Genomic DNA, 22,162 nt, shown 5'->3' with positions numbered 1-22,162 from the left:
ACCAATATAGAAATGGCAAAACAAAGGAGCCCACCCCTCAAAAGTGACCATGAGAGGGTGAAACACTGGAATGGAAGTTCACAGATAGAATTTCTTTGCCTATTCTGACCATCACACACTTTTTATGAATTCACCACCATGTCCCTTTGCACTAAGTATAAATTCTGATACAGGACAGAGTCACCAGATAGAAAAGTTAGTCCTAGGGGAAAAAATTAGGCTCCACTAAAAGAAGGGTTAGCTCTTTCCGCTCATCGCATCTGCAATTGGGGTGAATGTATATATATACACAGTGGCAGAAACACTGAAGATCTGATGGCTACAAATTGCTTGAAAAGAAATGACAGCAAACTTATTTCTGCTAGTCTTGTGATTTCCACATCTTATGCCACCTGGTCCCACGGAAGCACAGTTGGACAAATCTGCCCAGAGCACTCAGAGCGATTCATGAGGTGTCACAGGACCACACACAGAATCTACCTTAAGATTTGGTTTCCTGGGCGCCTGGGTGGCTCAGTTGGTTAGGCGACTGCCTTCGGCTCAGGTCATGATCCTGGAGTCCCGGAATCGAGTCCCGCATCGGGCTCCCTGCTCGGCAGGGAGTCTGCTTCTCCCTCTGACCCTCCTCCCTCTCATGCTCTCTGTCTCTCATTCTCTCTCTCTCAAATAAATAAATAAAATCTTTAAAAAAAAAAAAAAAAGATTTGGTTTCCTTTTCTTGGAGGCTCTGAAAGGGGTGCCAACCACATTCAATATCAGGTTTTCAGAAATCTCAGAAGAGAAATTCTGCCCCAGTGCCAAAAAGTTACTTCAGAAACCTCATTGTACAAATGGCTCATTGTACAAATAGGCTCACTGGGGGTGAAATCTATCAAAAGATTAGAGTCTGATGTTAAATGCTGTTTAATAAGCAACAAAAGAGAAATCAGAAAAAGAACCGAGATGAAAGATCATCACAGGCTGTGCCAAAGTGAAACAGATAAACAAATAAAAAGATATCAGCTTGATAGTAACAATTTTACTCATCGATCCTCCCGCCTGTGACCTACTTTTATGCAAGGAATTACTCTTTCTCCAAAAGCAGTCAATTTACACTAGAACCCGTAGTAGGCAAATGCCAGATTATCACATAACAAAAGGAGTATAAACATTGGGATTTCTGTCTACTCATACTATTTCAAACAGCTTAATCTTTGGAATCAGACAGGACTTAAAATAGACTAACAGAATGACTGTGTGTGTTACTTAACCTCTCTGAGCTTATTTCCTCATATGTTAGATGTTGGTAAATGTTTCTTTCATGTATGATTTACAGGGAATGAAATCACACATATATTGCAAAGCAGAACATTTTTATATAACATAGTGGTCACTGAGTGCAGATTCCCTTACTCATTCTTTATAATCTTCATCTCATTAACGTAGGCACATGGCATGAATGCACCCTAGGACTCTTCTGCCATCTGCAGTAACTAGGTAGGGAAAAGAGAAAGCCTAACGTGGAAGTTTAACAGGTTGATCTAGCAGTCATGACTTTCAGAGCTGAGTGATTTTTGTTTCCATATTGCCACTCTGACCTGACTCACTCTCTCCTCTTAACTGTAATAATTGCAGGAGCTAGAGACCTTAGGGCGCTTCACTGGATTTTTGAACGTGGCTGGCAGAAATCTGCCTTTATTAAAATCAGGCATTCATCCTCCTGGTAAAATCCCACAAGAGCAAGGACTTATCTGACATAATTTTCTCCACACAGGTCAGTGTAAGACAGAAACAGTTCATGTATCGAACTGCCCCACGCTTTGAGCGAGGAGAAGGAGGGGAAGAGTGTCTTGCAGCTGAGCTTCCTGCTCACGGCTGGTGGCAAAGCTTGCCCGGCCTGCTCTCCCAGCATCTTCACCACCTGCAGCCCACCCTAGGCCCAGAGGGGCTTCACAAGAATTTGTTAAGCAAATGTCTACAGCATCCTTATTAAGCCTTTTTACAGGCTTCCAAAAGCTATGATCTAAAGAATTCTGGAAACTCCTTGATTTTGTCTCCCTGTTTTTCTTAATCTGCCTCCGGTGGTTGCTCAATATTGACTAAAAGCAGGCTTCTCTAACACACCTACGTACAATGTACATGGGAAATACTCTATCCATCTGGGCTTTTTTCTGTATTTTATGCATTACTTTCCTCAAGATTAGCATGAATTTAGAATGTGAAACTATGGACATTAAAAAAATAAGAGAGACAGCAGTATGTCAATGAAAATACATCACAAAAATATAGAAGGGACAAATATTATTAATTCCTTTTGTAGTACCTCTGAAAGTCCTAGCTACAAAGTAGTTGTTTGGGAAGATAACAATTCATCACTATTGATGGGACAAAATTTTGGCTTCTGAAATACAACTTTAAAGTATCACAAAGCAGACCTCTATTTTCAAGCATGCATATGGAGACACACTACACAAAAACATCCACACATTCATGCACTGTCCAATAATTTATGTACATTCTTCATAATAATGAGCGAATTGGCCTCTGCCTACTTAAAACTTTAGGGGCGCCTGGGTGGCTCAGTCAGTTAAGTGTCCAACTCTTGGTTTTGGCTGAGGTTATGATCTCAGGGTTGTGAGATCGAGCCCCAAGTCAGACTCAGCACTCAGCATGGAGTCTACTTGGGACTCTCTCTCCCTCTGCTCCTCCCCTACCCCCCACCTCCACGCTCTTTCTCTCTCTCTCTCAAATAAATAAATCTTAAAAACAAAACAAAACAAAACTTAAAACCCATGTATTTACTAACACTTGTCTTTCATGTACAGCAAGCCATCCACTTTCCAAGGCTTTTCTAGCTATTGCAAACTAAATCCTAGATACCGAAAATAAACATGTACTTTGGAATATGTTGGAGTGTTGTTTGAAGTATTGTCATTTAACTTAAAGATATAATGGGCTTGAGAGGCTACTTCACATCTCATTAAAACCTTCGAAATTGTCAACAGGAAATCAGGAAATTACAGATTGCATTTAACCTACTGCAGGGAAATCATCTTACAATGAACTTCCCCTATGCCAAGAAAGGTGACTAATGGGAGAGTTCTTTTCTCCTCTTTCTCCCCAATCCCAGCTTGTCCTGTTATTCACCACATCCCCACATCGTTGATCCACTTATTCTAATATCTCCTTAGTCCAACCAGACAAATTCATTCTTGGTCTCTTTGTCTTACCATCCTTCATCTCCTCAGAAAACCCCTACAGTAGAATTACCACAAAGCAAACTTTGGCTTCAAGGTGAGATCCACAGTCTATGGCTTTATCACCTCTGACATGAATTGCCAGAAGATCCTATCACATCAGTTCAGTGCAATTACTGGAAATAGTAACTGGATATATAAACAAGGAAAGCACGCAGAGTTGACCACCACAACCCCTAGAGGTCTCAGAGCTTTTTAAAAAACAACACTCCTATAGCATTTCCAAAGAGAACTTTCCCTGTAGATGATACAGCAGGACATTTCTCCTTGAATCTCAAAACATTACCCAGTACGGCATCATCTTATTCTCAAGCCTGTTCCAGCCCTCTGCAGAGCTATGTTTTAACATCAAATATTTAAGACCAATCCTTACTTCTTAACAGCGTTATGATCAAGCCTTCATATATCTGAAAAGAAAACAAAGTAAAACAATTCTCTGATGTTACTTTCCTAGAGTGGAAACAAAGTAGGTTATAATCAAGTCACAGGTACTATATACATTCAGTTTACCAGATAACCCCTGTCACTGTTAGTAACTCAATAAAGCCAATGACACTGGCGCGGGGGAGGGGACGTGTGCAAATGCATGACCCCTTGACTGCTCTCTCACCTCGTTCTGAGAAACAGCATCGTTTTTTAGAATGATCAGGTTCCCGGCACTCTGCCCACTTTGGCCTGTGAGGTGCCTGCTCTCACTCGCAGCTGCTTGGGCTCCCCCGGGCCCCAGTCCTGTCTGTGCCCCTGTGTTATAAAACATGAAAGTGTCACTCCCTGAGCCTGCTGTCAGACAGGCCTTGTAGCAGTAGGTCTTGGTGAGGGAGCCATTCCCGCGCACTTCAATGAAGTGTGGCTGCACCTTGAGGCCATGAGGTATCCTGGCCTCGATATTGTTGTTGGCCTGTTTGTTTAGTTCAGCGGGGCACCGCTCCCTCACTCCACAGAAGCCCCCGCAGCCCGCGGTCCCGAACGCGGTGTAACGGTAGCACTTGATGATGCTCAAAACAATGATTGTCAAAAGGAATATAAAAGACACTGTGCTTAATGCTATGATTAGATAGAGTGTAATTTCAGAGTATGTCCGAGGACTCTTAACATGTCTCTGAGTATCAGGGAGGATTCTGGAGACTCTCTCCACCACAGCCACTGTAATGGCCACGGAGGACGACAGTGACGGCTCGCCATTGTCGCGGACCACCACCGTCAGGTTGAAAGTCGTCCCACTCTCATCTCCCATCTTCCTGGTAGTCCTAATTTCTCCTGTGTGTAGCTCTACTTTAAAGAGGTCCAGCTCAGACGTCTGGGCCAGATGGTAAAAGAGCCAAGCATTCTGGCCAGAGTCTGAGTCCATGGCTATGACTTTGGTGACCAGATAACCAGCAGGGGCAGTTCGAGGCACCATCTCCATGGCTGCTGACGCATTAGTTGAGGTAGGGTACAGGATGTGAGGGGCATGGTCATTCGTGTCCACCACGTACACGTTGGCGGTCACAGTGCTGCTCAGTGGTGGACTCCCCTTGTCCTGGGCCTCCACAGTCACAAAGAACTCCCGAAACTTCTCATAGTCAAAGGAGTTGACAGCATAAAGGCTGCCACTGGCACTGTTAACGGAGACGTAGGCGGTGACCGGGAGCCCTTGAACCTCCCTCTCCAGGAGGGAGTAGGTCACCTCCGCATTCTCCTTTTCATCCGGGTCTGTGGCTTGCACAGTGCAGAGCAACACCCCTGGCAAATTGTTCTCCTCGATGTAGATGGAGTAGGAGTCCTGTTGGAAGCTGGGTGGGTTGTCATTGATGTCAGAGATCTCAACCTGCAGCGTCCGCTGGGATGTGAGCTGTGGTACTCCCCCATCCGCGGCTGTCACCGTGATGTTGTAGGCAGCCACCCGCTCCCGGTCCAGAGGACCGCTCACCACCAGCGTGTAGGAGCTTCCAAAGCCATTCAGTCGGAAGGGCAGTGAGGCCTGCAGGCCCAGGCTCACCTTCCTGTTGAGGCCCGAGTCCTGGTCGTTGACACTGAGGAGGGCCACAACGGTGTTGGAGGCAGCGTCCTCAGGCACTGGGCTGTACAGGTCCGTGAGCACCACCTCTGGTGCATTATCATTCACATCCACGATGTCCACCAACACCTTGCAGTGACCCACCATGGGCACGGGCCCCTGGTCGGTCGCCTGCACATAGATCTGGTAGGAAGAGGCCTCCTCGTAATCCAGTGCTCCACTTACCCGCACTTCGCCAGTGCTGGCATCGATGCTGAAGAGCTGCCTCTCCCGGTCCGACGTGTAGCTGCTCAGGGAGTACCTGAGCTCGCCGTTGGAGCCCTCATCCGGGTCCGAGGCATTCAGCTTCACCACCAGCGTGCCTGGGGGGGCGTCCTCCCGGAGCTGGACGCGGTAAGTGGACTGGTCGAAGGTGGGAGAATTGTCGTTAGTGTCCAGGACGCGCACAGAGATCTGTGCCGTGCCCGAGCGGGCTGGACTGCCCCCGTCCACAGCTGTGAGAACCAGGTGGTGCAGCGCTGCCTGCTCGCGGTCTAGGCCCTTCCGCAGCACCAGCTCCAGCACCTTACTGTTCTCCTGCAGGGGTTTAAGGTCCAGCTCGAAGTGCTCGCTGGGGCTGAGCTCGTAGGTCTGCACCGAGTTGGCGCCCACGTCGGGGTCCTGCGCGCTCTCTATGTGAAAGCGCGCTCCAGGGGCCACCGATTCGCTTACCTGCAGCTGGTAGTCGGGCCGCGGGAAGCGCGGCGAGTTGTCGTTGATGTCCAGGACCTCCACCTCCACGGCGCTCACCGCCACGGGGCTGTGCGCCAGCACTTCCAAGCTGAGCAGGCAGCGAGGCCGCTGCTCGCACAGCGCCTCCCGGTCAATGCGCTCGTTGACGAAGAGCGCGCCGCTCGTCAGGTCCAGCTCCAGGTAGCGCGGACTGGGCGCACCCAGATGGTTGATGCGCAGGCAGCCGGGCCCCAGGCGCCGCAGCTCCAGCCCCAGCGCGCTAGCCACGTTGCCCACAGGCGCGCCGGGTGCCTGCTCCTCCGGCACCGAGTATCGCAGCTGGGAGGCCGCTGGGCCCAGCAGCAGCAGCAGGAGGGGCAGCGGCGGCAGCAGCCAGGACATGGGCGGCCGGAGTCGCGGATGCTCTGTCGCCCCAGGTCTGGGGCCCGCCAGCTCCATAGCCACCGGCCGCGGCGGAGGCAGGAGCCGGGCAGGGCCGGAGGCAGCAGTTTTCCCAGCCGTGCTCCACGCCCGGGCCCCGCCTCCGCCTCCGCTAGTGCCACCGCGCGCCCGCTCCCCCACGGCTCACGCGCTAGCAAACGCCGGGGGCCGCTCCGCTCGTCGGCCCCCCGGAGGGCTCCTGGCCCCGCCGCCCCCGCCGACTCCCCATATCCCAGCTCCTCCGCTCGCCGCACAGTCGCTCCGCCTGGCCCCGCTGCCTGCCCGTCGCCGCCGCCGCCGCTCCAGGGGGAGGGAAAAGGAAGCAGAAGGGGAGGGGGAGGAGTGCTCAGCAAGTCCGGCTCCGGTTCCGCACCGAGGTGGCAGACGGCGACCCGGAGTGATCGGTCGCTCCAGCCACTCCAGCTCCGGCTCCTTCGCCCTGGACCCGCGGGATCCCGGCGGACCGCGGGAACGCGGCCACTCCCTTTCTCCCTGCCCCCATCTCCCTGTTCAGCCAGTCTCCACCGTCCCTCGGCCGTTGAACGGGTTTCGTAAGGAGATTATTCTAGGACAAGCAGTTATGTCTCTAGGACTTGGGCTATCACCTTCCCAGGAAAAGATTTCCGAGCGCGATTCAGGAAAATAAACTGGGGGCCTTAGCTAAGTATGGGCACCTGGGCGGCGGCTACACATTCAAAAGAAACAAACGCAAGGAAGGCGCTCTGGGGTTGCTGATGACGGGAATTGTTCACCTGACCCCAACCTTTTCCCTACGATGCTCCTAAATAGTGCAGAAAGTGTTCAACTCCTGGGGCAAAGGGAGGGGGATGGCAAGTGCGGTTCTCTTCTGCGGAGCAAGCCTAAAACTAACATCCTGGGATCCCAGTACTCCGTTCTGCTGGTAGCCAGGGGCTTGCTTTCAGTGTGTACCTTGGCAAATAACCAATATTTCAAGTTTTAAATTTTTCTTTCAAAAATGGCTCCATGAAACTGCAGGCTAAGGTCTTATTTGACCCCTTTATATCAGAGTGGGGAAATCTGGTAAAATTTTAAAGAAATTCTTTCCTCAAGCTTTTCCTTCTTTTACTCCAAATCTTTTAAATTTATCATCCAAGACATTTTCTTTGTTCTTTCAAGAGTGTTTTTAAAATTTTTCTTTAACAGATGACAATGTCATCAAGAGCCTGCAAAACCATTACATCAAGAGGGTTACTCTTGATCTCCCAAGCCAGGCTGGAATTTGGACTCCACTGAATGCTTTGCAGTGAAAAATCTGCTGTTATTTATTTATTTATTTTTAAAATCTGCTGTTATTAAGCAAACTGTGGGAGGCTGGGATTTCTCTTACAACAGCCAGCAAGTTTCAATGGCTACAGCTCCCCTTCCATAAATATGAGGCTCCTTTACACCTCTGGCCCTCCTTTCTTCTAAGACTCAACCTTGTATTGCTACAGAGACAACAAAAAGACAACCAGTTTTCTCTTCAGTGAACAAGAAAGCAAAAGGATCCGAGGAAGTGTCTCTGTGCTGTGTCACAGCCGCTGCTCTGCTCCAGACACCCACTCTTCCCAGGCCTTCTCCTCTCTTCCACAGGAATTTAAAATCCATTGCCCCACATGCAAAAAGCACTCACCGAAAAGTCCTTTCCCTTTCTCATCTCCCAGCATCCTCTCACTGCTAAGATCTCCCTCTGTGGGTCATTTTCTAGCTCTGGGCTGGAATAAAGCCAGAATGAGAGCTGACATTTGGCATTCTTCCCTCCTTGAGGGGACAGGCGAAGGGGCCAAAGCAATGATCCTGACACCCAGATTTCAAAGGCCTCAACTAGCACATCCCTTCCTTCCCACCCAGTAAGTTCACTTGCTGACAACACTCCACAACCTAACCAGTTTTATTCCAGAGATGCTCCCAGATTCCTCCTATCACTGCTGCTTCTTATTTGTCCTCTTTGTTCCTTCAAGGGTGCAGAGTGGGAAGCAATTTCCATCACATTCTATTCCTGTCTCCTTTCTTAGGTCTCTGGCTTCTCCCCCTCTGTCTGCTTCCTCCCCAAAAGTCCCTACAATAACTCTGTCTCTGTTTGCTATGGTAATTTGATCTCAGAAAGCCTTAAACTCTCAAGTGCATGAATCGTAGGCCTGGCCTGTGTCTTCACCCATTACTTATTTCTGAAAATAAATGGCTTATAAGTGGAATAAGTTATAAGTTGTCAGGAAGAGTGACCTTTTCTTCTCTCATCTCCTCCCAGGCCCTGACAGTCACTGCCACCTCTGCCCACAGCTCAGAAACCTGGCCACTGGGTATTGACCATGCATGGATCTGTGCCCCTGAAAAGATCATAGGCGCTTAAGAAAGAGATTAAAGTGACAGAGGTTTGGTGAAGTTTTTAATGGAAGCCCCCAAGTGTCACATCTCTAGAGAAAAAACAAGGTTTGTCTTTTAGCAATTTTGTCATCTTTCAGCAAGGACACCTGCCAGGTTGTCCATTTTGATGCGTCAGGATCCTAAGTTTCAACTAGTATTTACTCCCTCAGTGACTGAAAAGGCAAACAGGAAGCGGACACAAATCAGCCGTCTTTTCCAAGACATCCTACTAAAGAGATTGTCCTGTATTTGGCAGTACAATGACTTTGTTCCTCACACTATTGTACTTAGCCTCTTGCCAACCTTGCTAGTTGGTGGAATGAGGTTGCTTAGATTGCTGGCAAGTGCGCTGTCGACCATATGAATGTTAATGCCTTGACCACTTCTTCCCTCGTTATGTACTCCTTCCCTTGGACCTTCAAGAACCCCTATTAAAAAGCAGAATAGCACAGTGTTTAGGAACACAGACTGTGGAGTCAGTCGTACACTCGCCAGTGACTAACCGTGTGGCCTTGGACATGCACTGAAACCTAAGCTTCAGTTTACTCATTTTAATCAGGGAAGACAGACAATATTAGGTAAAACTCATAGGGTAGTTATGATCATACGAGATGATGTATTTAAAGCAATTTGCTGGGGCGCCTGGGTGGCTCAGTTGGTTAAGCGACTGCCTTCGGCTCAGGTCATGGTCCTGGAGTCCCGGGATCGAGTCCCGCATCGGGCTCCCTGCTCGGCGGGGAGTCTGCTTCTCCCTCTGACCCTCCCCCCTATCATGTGCTCTCTCTCATTCTCTCTCTCTCAAATAAATAAATAAAATCTTTAAAAAAAAAAAAGCAATTTGCATAGTGATTGACAAGTATGTTTTAACTATTATTATTACTAAAATGCAACCATTTATCACCAAATAATACCTTAGTTGATAGTCTCTATATAGCATGGAGGAAGTCGATGATGAGAGGAAGCGGAGTATGCAGCAAAGTTAAGCTTTCCCAATTGCTTCTAGAGCTTATCCTATATTTTGAAAACAAAAACCAGTCCCTTTCTAGATCACTAAGGAAAAGGGACTTCTGTCATGAGGATTCCTTCAAGGGATTTGCTTCCTCACAAGAGATTCACCTTTTTTTATTTTTTATTTTTTTTTAAGATTTTATTTATTTGAGAGAGAGAGAATGAGAGAGAGCGAGTACATGAGAGGGGGGAGGGTCAGAGGGAGAAGCAGACTCCCTGCCGAGCAGGGAGCCCGATGCGGGACTTGATCCAGGGACTCCAGGATCATGACCTGAGCTGAAGGCAGTCGCCCAACCAACTGAGCCACCCAGGTGCCCCCCCCCTTTTTTTAAAGATTTTATTTATTTATTTGAGAGAGAGAGAATGAGAGAGAGCGAGTACATGAGAGGGGGGAGGGTCAGAGAGAGAGGCAGACTCCCTGCCGAGCAGGGAGCCCGATGCGGGACTCGATCCCGGGACTCCAGGATCATGACCTGAGCCGAAGGCAGTCGCTTAACTAACTGAGCCACCCAGGCGCCCTTATTTTTTTTTTTTTTAAAGATTTTATTTATTTATTTATTTGAGAGAGAGCACATGAGAGGGGGGAGGGTCAGAGGGAGAAGCAGACTCCCTGCCGAGCAGGGAGCCAGATGCGGGACTCGATCCCAGGACTCCAGGATCATGACCTGAGCCGAAGGCAGTCGCTTAACCAACTGAGCCACCCAGGCGCCCCGAGATTCACCTTTTTTTAAAAAAAGATTGTATTTATTAATTTGAGAGGGAGAGCGTGCGCACAAGTGGGGATGAGAGGCAGAGGGAGGGGGAACAAGGAGACTTCCCCCTGAATGCAGAGCCCCATGCGGGGCTTGATGAAGGGCTTGATGCAGCGCCTCAATCCCAGGACCTGAGATCATGACCGGAGCCGAAGTCAGATGCTTAACCAACTGAGCCACCCAGGTGCCCCCAGAGATTCACCTTTTTAGGATATATGAAAATACTTTAGCAACAGAGCACAGCAGAGTTCCCAAACATGCTGTAATCTCCAGCACATAATACAGTGCTTGGCACTGGATCCCACTAATAAAGTTGTTGGACTTTAAAAAAGGCTCTGCCCAAAAGTATTATGTGATCATTCTTTCTACTTTATATTGTAATTATAAAGTACAAGTATTTGCTGCTTATAACTAACAAGAAAAGTGACAGGTTAAGAGAAGTGCCATGATAGGCAAGGTTTTGTGCCATGGTAGACACAGTTTTGCTTATCCCCATGGTAGACAATAATTTTGAAATAGTATTCCTCAATTGTATCCCTTAATTGTATTTGTAAAATGCATCTATCATGAGGTCATTGGGCACAAGAGCAAAACCAATCACAACCACAACCGAATTAAGCCTATAAGAAAAATACTGGCACTCACTGAACTCTCCTAATTCACATAAATTTGTCCTTTATTATTGCATCATTACAAATAATTTTACTTTGAAATGATCAGAACCAGGGGCGCCTGGGTGGCTCAGTCGTTAAGCGTCTGCCTTCAGCTCAGGTCATGGTCCCAGGGTCCTGGGATCGAGCCCCGCATCGTGCTCCCTGCTCAGAGGGAAGCCTGCTTCTCCCTCTCCCACTCCCCCTGCTTGTGTTCCCTCTCTCGCTGTGTCTCTGTCAAATAAATAAATAAAATCTTAAAAAAAAAAAAAAAAAGAAATGATCAGAACCAAACTATCTGGAGTCTTCTGGCCGTAGGGCAAGGTGACATACTCCATTAGTTCGATCAGGCTTTGGGCTGACCATGACGAGAATATCTGCCAAATCAGGAAGAATCTAATTTTCATTTGTAAGATGTATATTTATGTTGTTCCACAAACTGAGTGCGTGATATATAATTTAAAAACAGACACATGAATATCCCAGTGTTTAGTGCAGTCCAAAGTTATTAAAAATTTTCACTTTGTTATAAAGGAACAGGACTTCTAATCTTGATGCATCTCCAGAAGTAAAATACTTTCCTATATGGTTACAGCATTCTCTACAGGTATAGCAACCAGTGGATGGGGAGATAAAAAAGATTTTTCATATAACATGACAGCTAAATTTTTTTTTACTTTCCCTTCCCTCCAGAAGGCATCAGCTTTCAGGGAGAGATCTCTACATCTTTAGTTCTGAGAATCTAATATACTGTTGATTCTTGACTGAGGCATCTAAAAATTGCTTAGAATAAACAAAGGGATTCAAAATATCTTTGGGTGAGTAACAATAAAAGGGGAGAATAGGTTGAAGGATTAGGGCAGACAGTGTAACATTAACAGATAAAATAAAACTGTTCAATTATTTTGTGGCCATGCTTATCTATCAGTATTCTCAATGGAGATAGCCTAACAAAAATCATAGAATGTTAAAGGTTGAGAGATATTCAGAGAGTGTATCACCCAAATTCTTTATTTTTCATTGAAGGAAATGTTTAAACAGAATTTGAACCTCAAGATCAGTGCCAGAAGTTAGTCAAGTGTCTTTAACAAGATAAATGATCTTCCGGGGTAATGGAAGAACTTACAGATGTGACCAGGGAACCAAATTTCCTATTTTTTTTTTTTAAAGTGCCATTGAGCTTGATATAAATTCCTTTAAAACTCTAATATTAAAAAAGTGATTGTTTATGAGCATTTAGAAATGAAGGCATTCATGCTAGGGGCTACTTTGGCTTAACAAACCTTGAAACATCAAACCAACTGCATAGACTTAAAAAAAATATTTCACATTGGCATTTTAGATTTTCAGTTGCTAGAATCTTTCATAAGGGAAATGCTACAGGCATAACCTCTCTGAAGTTCATGGAGACGGTTAAACAAAATCTCCCAATATAACCTTGCAGACAAAATGAAGAAAGAAAGGCTGCTAGAGTATAATTAGGTGATTTCTTAACTGTTTGAATAACACTGCCAAAGAGTGTTTATTAATGGAATGCTTCAGAAGGTTAAATCTAAGTGGGTGGATACAGCGATCCACTGACTGGTCTTACTCCATTCAACATTTTTTTTTTTTTAAAGATTTTATTTATTTGAGAGAGAGAGACTGAGAGAGAGAGAGAGCATGGAAGGGGGGAGGGTCAGAGGGAGAAGCAGACTCCCCGCCGAGCAGGGAGCCCGATGCGGGACTCAATCCAGGGACTCCAGGATCACGACCTGAGCCGAAGGCAGTCGCCCAACCAACTGAGCCACCCAGGCACCCTCCATTCAACATTTTATCAATGATTCAAGACAAGGAAGCATCAAGTGTCCAGGCCAATCCAGCAATAAGTTGAGCTCTCTGGAATGAGAACAACTGTCTAGGTTAACCATGTTTCTAATTCACTGAAATTAGTACCAGTATTCTATCTGAGATTCAATACATGCCAGAAATTCCTAAGTTTGTATTTAAGCTAACTTCTGGCTTCTAGTATTGCCATTAAAACTTGTTCCCAGTTTCCATTCATCACTTGAGGCCTCTTATTTTAATAGAAATCCTGGTCTGGCCTTGTTTCTCCTTGTAATTCTTGGGATTTTAGCCATAGAATGAAATAAGATGGGAATCTGGCACTAAAGAACATCTTTGTTCCCAAGTGGGTTTTAGCCAAAGCATTCATTGATTTGGATACTTTTTTTTCTTTCTCAAAAAAAATATACATATTGTTGAGGTTCCTTGAATTTGAACTGTTATCCAAGATATGACCTGAGCTCAGTCTAAATGAAGGCCATAATTTGCTTGCTGCTCGGAAAAAACAAACTATACCTCTCAGATACATCTCAAAAGTATCTGTTCATATATTCAAAGTATGAGGTAATTGTTGGCTTTTGGGGTCCCTCTTTCATCCTGATGCCTTAGCACTTAACAGTTATTATTTCTATATATATTATCTCATTTAATCCTCACAAGAGCACAGTGAGGTTGGTATTGATGAAGATACTGGATCAGAATCTCCAGGGAACTTTTTTCCATGCCTCTCTTTCTCGAGATTCTACTATAATATCTGACCACTACACATGCACTCCTGATTAAGAATTGTATTATTTGGGGCACCTGGGTAGCTCAGTCGGTTAAGCGTCTGACTTCAGCTCAGGTCATGATCCCAGGGTCCTGGGATCGAGTCCCGCATCAGGGTCCCTGCTCAGCAGGGAGCCTGCTTCTCCTTCTGCCTGCTCTTCCCCCTGCTTGTGCTGTCTGTGTGTCTGTCTCTGTCAAATAAATAAATAAAATTGTTTAAAAAAAAAAAAGAACTGTATTATTTGGTCTCAAGAGCTATTAATTTCCAAGTATTTCAAATGGGATCCTATTCAATTCTTTCCATAACTACAAATTTCTTTTTCTTTTAGAAACTTCGATTGGATCTTCTGAATTTTTTTAATGACTAGACTTGATAAAATTGTGATATAAATTTGTATTTCATACCCCAACCTCTCCTTTCAGTATCATCATACCACCTACGATATTCTGCCTAAATTTACAAATGGGGTTTTACAAATGATTTGGACTTTTCTGATACAAATCCCACTCATGTCTTCCTTGAGATAGATTTTGTTAACATAATTCCTTCAGCTGTTATGTACACAATACATTATAAGGTGGGTAAAATATAAATCCTCTAAATTAGCTAAGTTAAGATGTAGTGTGTTTTCTGTGAATATTAAAAGATCCTTTAAGGAATTTTGATGAGATAATTAAGGTTATCTAAAAAACTTTCTTCATCAAAGGTCCTTTGGGGGCACCTGGGTGTCTTAGTCAGTTAAGCATCTGTCTTTGGCTCAGGTCATGATCCCAGGGTCCTGGAATCTAGCACCAAATTGGGCTCCCTGTTCAGCGGGGAACCTGCTTCTCCCTCTCCTCCCCCATCGTGCTCTCTTTCGCTATCTCTGTCTCTCTCTCTCTCAAATAAATAAGCTCTTTTTTTCAAAAAAGCTCCTTTTATTACAGTTGTTCAGGAAAGACATTTAGATTCTTCAATTTTGTGGTAACCTCAGAATTTTTTACAAAGCATCTTTTAGGTAGTAAGATCTAGGATTAAATTCCACGAGCAATTATAGGCACCCAGCTCCTTCAAGGTTTTTAATCACATTGTATGCTAAAATCATGCACCTAGGTAACGCCCTCTTCTAGTCTCCTGCTTAAAGTAAAACCAGATTCTATGATTCAAGATCTAGCTCTACTGTTTACTGATTATGTGTCCTTAGAAAAGTTGTTTAATTTCCCTAAAACTCAGCTTAGTAAAATAAGAAACACATAGTACTTACTACAAACATTTATTGAGATAAAGCATGTAAAAATTTCAGTATATAAGTTCTCAGTGATGATTAGCCAGAAAAAAGAAGGGGTAGCATAGAGATAGAAGTCTCATGAAATTATCCAAATAACCTGAGGAGAAGGGAGGGATGAGTCAAAAAAATTGGGAAATCCAATCTTCTGCATTCTCTTTTTTGTATTACAAGCAAAAAAAGCATATTCTACCTGACAGAATAAGGTAGAGTGAAAGAAAATCTAGTACTGGTTCTATTTATACAGCATCTCAACTAATGGTCTCAAAATATCTTAAAATCATTTAATTTGATGCATCTAACTTTCAGCACTGAATAGGAAAAAAAATATACATAAAACTCCCCAATCAATCAACACTTTAAACTGTGACTTTTCTTTATCTAAATCTATTGGAGAATTCTCTAATAAATCCAGTGAACCAAAGACAATGGAGTGGTAACTTTAACAAAGATATAAAATTGAGGCATAGAATAGTGCAATAATTTACTAGAAATATGGAGTTGATTTCAAGCAGACATGGGTACAAATCTCACTTTCTCTCTTTCCAATTCAATGTTACACCTATTATAACAGAGTTGTCACCCTAGGATTTTCAATACCCTTTACAATTAAAATTTTATCACAGCCTCCCATGATTAGTTGTCTACAGTACTCTTAAGCTAGACTCGTATTCCTTTGATCCAATTATTATAAGCTCATTTAAAAACTCAACTGTATATGAAACATTTATTGGTTTATAAATCAATATATACATAGGATATATTGGACAGCTCTGCCTCCTAGGATATGTGGATTTAAGCTACCAAGAGTTGAAAAATAAAGAGGATTTTCAAATTACAAAAAGTCATTCTTTCCAAGGATCAATAATGATGTGTTAAGAAAGTAGCAATCATCTCGATAAAGTCAGGCTGTGATTTCCTGGGTACAAGGATGAATATTACATCTCTGGATGAAAACGCTGATTATAATTCTGAGAACTTGGCAATTGTAGGATGCAGACGGACACAGAAAATTATCATTAATTATTCCCAAATCTTAATTCCCCCAGGACCAATATATTTTGCAAAAAATTATTAAAGGATTCAATGGTGTTAAACAGGAAGTGCCAACTTGGAAATACAGGAAGTAGGAAATCACATTTATCTCCATATAATTATTTCAGAAACTCTTGTACGTTGGTCTAATTAAGGAAGATTTAAATTCAAATTTATCAAGCACTCATAATCTAGTATGTGCCAATCTCATTAAAGAAATATTTTAATATGCATCAAGATTATTGAGTCAACATTAAAAGCGTATGGAGTAAACTCCGTAGGCAAGCAGACACTGTAATTCTCCAACAAACCCTCATTCATCATTTATCTTAAAGGCAGAAAAGTTTGAAGGTCTAGATAAAGACATTTCTTTTTCTCCTTGATTTAGGTAAGTTTAGTGACTCTCAAGTTTTGGCATCCATGAGAATTTCTCTGTAAGGTGGTACCAATACAACTAGGAACACTGTACTTGAAAAATTTATGTGATTTTCAAGCTTAATATTATTTAGATATAATATTCACCATACACACTTATTTTGGAAACTTAACCCTTTAGAAATATGCGCATTGTATTTCCATTTAATTTTACCTTATGTTTATTCTTTTAAAAATTTTTAAATCTCAGAATTTGTAAAGAAAAAATTGCCTTAAGTTAAGGTGTAAGAATCTTAATGGCAGAGATAAGTCAGAACAAAACAATCTCACTGTATTTTTATTAAAAGAAAACATATCCCAGCTGTCTCTCCAATGCAGATCTTCCATCCAAGAACTTACTTGGGGTGTCCAACTGGCTCAGTCCATAGAGCATGCAACTCTTGATCCCGGGGTTGTGAGTCTGAGCCCCACATTGAGGGCAGAGATTACTTAAAGAAAAGAACTTACTTGATATCTGATATAATAATGAATTGAAATGAACTGTTAAAGTAGAATAGGAATGCTTTTATTCTATGAGCACACATAGGTGATATTCTTGATTTTCTTACATAGAACCAACATCATTCTAAACAATAGTTTATTCTCCTGATGTTTGGGATATATGCATTAAATACTTGTTTAGACACACACACACACACACACACACACACCACAACACAAAAGAAAACATGTCCACGTTCAGATGCTGGGGAACTTTTCATTCATTCAACATTTATTGAACGCTAACTTTGTGGCAAGAACTGAACTAAATACTTAACCTCTGTAGCACTTTCCTGGTACCTCTTATGTATAGTTTTAATTTATATATTAAACTGGGGTTAGGTGTGTACATATCTTCCCTGTTCAACATGCTTAAGGGACAGAGTTTACTCATTCATGCTACAGATACTGAATGAGTAACTATTACTATCAGACAATCTGCTGGCTACTGGAGGAAATGGCAAAAGAAATAGACATGATATTGATCATGGAGTAGTGCAATAAAGGAGGTGGATGATAAACAAGTGAACAAATAAGTAGGCAAAAAGTGAAAATGTCATAAAAGAAACAGTCAAGAAATTACGATAAAGGATACCTGAAGGAAATACACTCAGAAATGGATATCAGCAAAGGCCTTCCTTAGGAGGTAACATTTAAAAACTGTGACCTGAAGGATAAGAAGAGGCCAGTCATGCAAAGACTAGTGAGGAGAGCATTACCTGCTGGGAGAACAGCCAAGTGTGAAGGTACTAAAGTAGAAAAAGTCAGGGCACACTTGAAGATTAGAAAGACGGTCAGTGTGGCTTAAGCATAGGAAGCAATGGGAGAGTGGCCTAAGATGGATGAGAAACAACCAGGGGCGGGATCTTATAGTCTTGCTCATTACCATAAAGAGTTTGGATTTTATTCCATTTATACCAAGGTAGTAAGCCATTGTAGGTTTTAAACAGTGCATGAGATGATTAATTGTATATATTTTAAAATACTACCATAATTGCTATATGGAGAATGATCTGTGGAGAGCAGGATTGCGGGTAAGGGTGCAATTACAAGGATACTACGTCTGTCCAGGGGAGGTAAGATGATATCTTACCTCCCCTGGACAGATGTGGACCAAAGTAATGGCTGTTGGTCGAAGATGGACCAAAGTAATGGCTGTTGGTCGAAGATGGACACCTGTAAACTAAGCTTCAGAGGTGGAATTTATAGGACTGATTAATTAAAGAGCAATGACAAGCTACCCTTTAGAGAGGGAGCTGTCAAGAATGACTCCCCAGCTGCCACCATGAAGAACCAGGTGGACAGTGGAATCAGTTTCTAAAAAGACTGTGGGAAGAGATGGCCTGAGCAGGTCTGGAAATCAAGGGTTCAATTTTAGACACGTGTGAACTGCCTGTGAGAAAGCCAAGCAGAGATGTTAGGTGATCAGATAGGAGAGTTTGGAACTCAGCAGAAGGGTCTGGGCTGAAGAATTTAAAATTACAGTGGCACCTGGGTGGCTCAGCTGGTTACGCCTCTGCCTTTGACTCAAAGCCCCGCACTGGGCTCCTTGCTCAGTGGGGAGCCTGCTTCTACCTCTGCCCCAACCCCTGCCTGTGCTTTCTCTCTCTCTCTGCCAAATAAATAAATAAAATCTTTAAAAATTAAATGAAATTACAACTGAATAAATATTTTCTTTTTTTTTTTTTTGAATAAATATTTTCTGAATGAATGTGGACACTGGGTAAAGGGGCAGAGTCATCCTTTATCCTTTAATAGTAGCTTCCTGTACTGGCCTTACTCTCCTTTTCTGCTATAGCAATACTCCTTATTTCTTATATATAGGTCCCTTCGTGAAATACTTACAAAATTGCACAGAAGACCTACCCAAAGCAAAGTGTACTTGGTGTTCTGGATGTTCTTAGAAGCAACGAATAAAGGAAAAGACACCTGGGGACCACTAGCCAGTAGAAGTACAGCTTATGCTGCTGTAAAAAAAGAGCCTCTATTACACACATATGTGATTTTTGAATAAGTGAATACAACATATTCATATATTTTAGGTTTTTAAAAGACATAAATTTTGGTTATACTTCCTATGTGATTTATTTTTATTTTTTATTGGTCTTCTATTTATTTAATTTAGGTTCAATAATATGTGTCCTTGTACAAAATTCAATTCACCCAGAATTGTAAAAAAAAACAAAAAACAAAAAACAAAAAAAAAGTGAAAATCTTTCAAATCCCGTTCTCTTATAGACTACACCTTTAATAGACAATTGTATATCCTGGCAGACTTTTACTTATACATATATAAATGTATAAATGTCAAAATGTAACCATATGTTGAATAATGTCACATGCTTTTCCTTCATCTATTGACATGATCGTGTGATTTTTATCCTTCATTTTGTTAATGTATGTCATGTTTAATGATTTGTAGATGTTGAACCATATTTGCATCCCCAGAATAAAAACCACTTAATCATGAAAAAAAAAAAATGTAACCATACTCTATACAGTATCATGAACCTTTGCTTTTTTATTTTTACATAACATATATGTTGGACGGGGTGCCTGGGAGGCTCAGTTGGTTAAGTGTCTGCCTTTGGGGTGCCTAAACTTATGTTTCATTCTTTTTTTTTTTTTAAAGATTTTATTTATTCATTTATCTGAGAGAGTGAGAGAGAGAGCACATGAGAGGGGGGAAGGTCAGAGGGAGAAGCAGACTCCCTGCCGAGCAGGGAGCCCGATGTGGGACTCAATCCCGGGACTCGATCCCGGGACTCCGGGATCATGACCTGAGCCGAAGGCAGTCGCTTAACCAACTGAGCCACCCAGGCGCCCATGTTTCATTCTTAATAATAGCTAAGAATGGATATCCACCTATGTATGGATATTTCATAATTATTTTCACTCCATGATTGAATATTTAGGTGCATTTCTGAAAGTGTGTGCATGTATATGCCTGTGTGTTTATTCTGAGAGATATACTTAGTTAAAAGTATGCATATTTAATTTTTAGTTAGACAGGCCAAAATGCTTCCCTAAATTTTTGTGCCAGTTTATACTCTCAATCAATAGTAAACAAGCCAATTCATTTACTTCGATTTGTCTCCAAAATTCTTAGTTCATGATGTAGTAAAGAAACACAGAATCACCTTCACAGCAGTATTTTGTTTTCCTTAATAAAAAGGTCTCACATTATAATATATTTCATATGACTTGCATAAATCCTAAATGCTCAATGAAAAAGTCTGCTTACTTCTTTGAATTTATTTTACTTAAATCGACTAGTTTCATCATAGTGTTTCATATCATCTTTACCCTATATCCAACAGGGTTAAAGTTTATTCCTTTAAGAACATATATTTCTTGATATCTCACTCTCCAGCCCCTTTAGCCAAAAATAAAGAAATTATTATATTTAGTTACTGGACAAATGTGATATTTAAGCAAAAATTTAAAACATAAGATCTGAAGCTGAATCCTGTATATCTAAGTAAGGTCACAACAGGCCTTTCAGAGAAAACAATGTAGGGCTCCTGGGTGGCTCAGTTGGTTAAGCGACTGCCTTCGGCTCAGGTCATGATCCTGGAGTCCCTGGATCGAGTCCCGCATCAGGCTCCCTGCTCGGCAGGGAGTCTGCTTCTCCCTCTGGCCCTCCCCCCTCTCATGTGCTCTCTCTCATTCTCTCTCTCTCAAATAAATAAATAAAATCTTAAAAAAAAAAAAGAAAGAAAACAATGTAGCCTCTGGACAAATTCATAAAGTAACTCTTTGCGAGCTCTTGAGAATAAGCAAAAGCAGGCAGATTTGAGGGGAAGTGGGAAGGAGTCAAAATTTGGAGAAAGGGATTAGCATGGAATTTTCATTGCTTTGGCGTGCAGGTCATGATTGTGGCATAGCATGAGGAAGCTAAAGTTCTAACAGATAGCCCTCAGTTTCTCTTGCATGAGGAACAAGAGGAAGGAGCCAGTGGCAATAAGCAAGCAGGGTGGGGGAGGATACTTGAACTAGAGAGAACCAAAAAAGGGATCTTTAAAGTCTGTACTTGAATTCTTTCCACATATCTACAGATCCCTGAAACACACATATAGAAAACAAGGCTAAAGCTAAAAGAACTAAACTAATGAGCTATTGCCCATTACAAGCAAGAGAGAATTTATATTTTTAGTCTAACCAAGTTTTTCCTCTACTAAAACAAAAACATTAACACCTTTCAGAGGAATATAACAGAATGCAGTCTCCACAACAAAACATGTATAATATCCAGGACACAATTCAAAATTTCTTAGCATATAAGGAACCAGGAAAATGTGATGCATTCTCAAGGGTAAAGACCATTTGGAAGCTCATCATCATCAAACCTGAGATAATGCAGACAGTGACTTAAAAGTAGCTACTATATTTAGCTAGGTAAAGGAAAATATGCTGGTAATGAATGGAAAGAAAGTAAATCTTAGCAGAGAAATAGAAAATATAAAAAAGAGCCAAATGGAAATTTAGTACTAAAAAGCAGAATATCTGAAATAAAAATGCACTGGGTGAGCTTAGTAGAAGAATGGAAATAACAAAGGCAAAATGCAGTGAACCTGAAAATAGAGCAATAGAAATGATCAAATATGAATTAAGAGAGAGCAAAAGAAATGAAATAAAATAAAGTCTCAGACACCTATGGGACAAGATAGGAATACAAATAATGAATATTATTAAAGACCAAACTTTAACCCTACTATGATGAAATCAGACAATATCAAGGTATCTCATATGTAGGTAATTGGAATCCTGAGAGGAGAGTGAGAAGAGAACCAAAAAAATATCTGAGGAAATAAGAACCAAAAATTTTCCGTATTTTGTGAAAAACATAAATTTGCAGATTCAATAAACTCAGCCAAGCCCAAACAGGATGAATATGAAGAAAAGCACAAATGAACACATCACAGTCAAACTTCTGAACCAATGATAAGTTAAAAAAAACCTTGAAATTAGTGTCCCTCACCCCCCAAATGGATAAACAAAAACAACCATATTACAAAAAGGGAACAATGACTCAAATAGCTATAGAAAAATCAGAAATCACAGAGGCTGGAAGACACTGGAATAAAATCTTTGAAACGCTGTAAGAACAAAATCTATCAACCCAGAGTTCTATATCATCCAAAAATACATGAGAAATAAGTACATTTTCAGATACAGGAAAAGGAAGAGAATCGTT

At 42.3% G+C, this 22,162-nt stretch overlaps 1 protein-coding gene across 5 annotated transcripts in view; it reads right to left on the bottom strand.

The window, feature by feature from the left end:
• LOC123857300 (protocadherin alpha-C2) overlaps positions 1–22,162 on the bottom strand; it is a 104,301-nt gene that overhangs the window by 40,861 nt on the left and 41,278 nt on the right. For 2 of the 5 annotated variants that reach the window (XR_010413030.1, XR_010413029.1), the window contains exon 1: positions 3,847–7,517. The exons of 1 other annotated variant lie outside the window; for it this stretch is intronic. Coding sequence is in view for 2 of the 4 variants with exons in the window: in XM_045894019.3 (XP_045749975.1) it covers positions 3,847–6,402 (2,556 nt within the window). In the remaining 2 variants the exon portion in view is untranslated. Of the gene's footprint in view, positions 1–3,846; positions 7,518–22,162 lie in introns of those variants that run through there. 2 more of the 5 variants (XM_045894019.3, XM_045894014.3) reach the window with 2 other exon arrangements.

Source organism: Mirounga angustirostris, unplaced genomic scaffold (assembly GCF_029215605.1).
Source record: "Mirounga angustirostris isolate CCGP_5_RB_7025 unplaced genomic scaffold, mMirAng1.0.hap1 SCAF_7, whole genome shotgun sequence".
Lineage (NCBI taxonomy): Eukaryota > Metazoa > Chordata > Mammalia > Carnivora > Phocidae > Mirounga > Mirounga angustirostris.
Note: the sequence above shows the minus strand (reverse complement) of the source record. Positions and strands in the feature narration are given on the sequence as shown.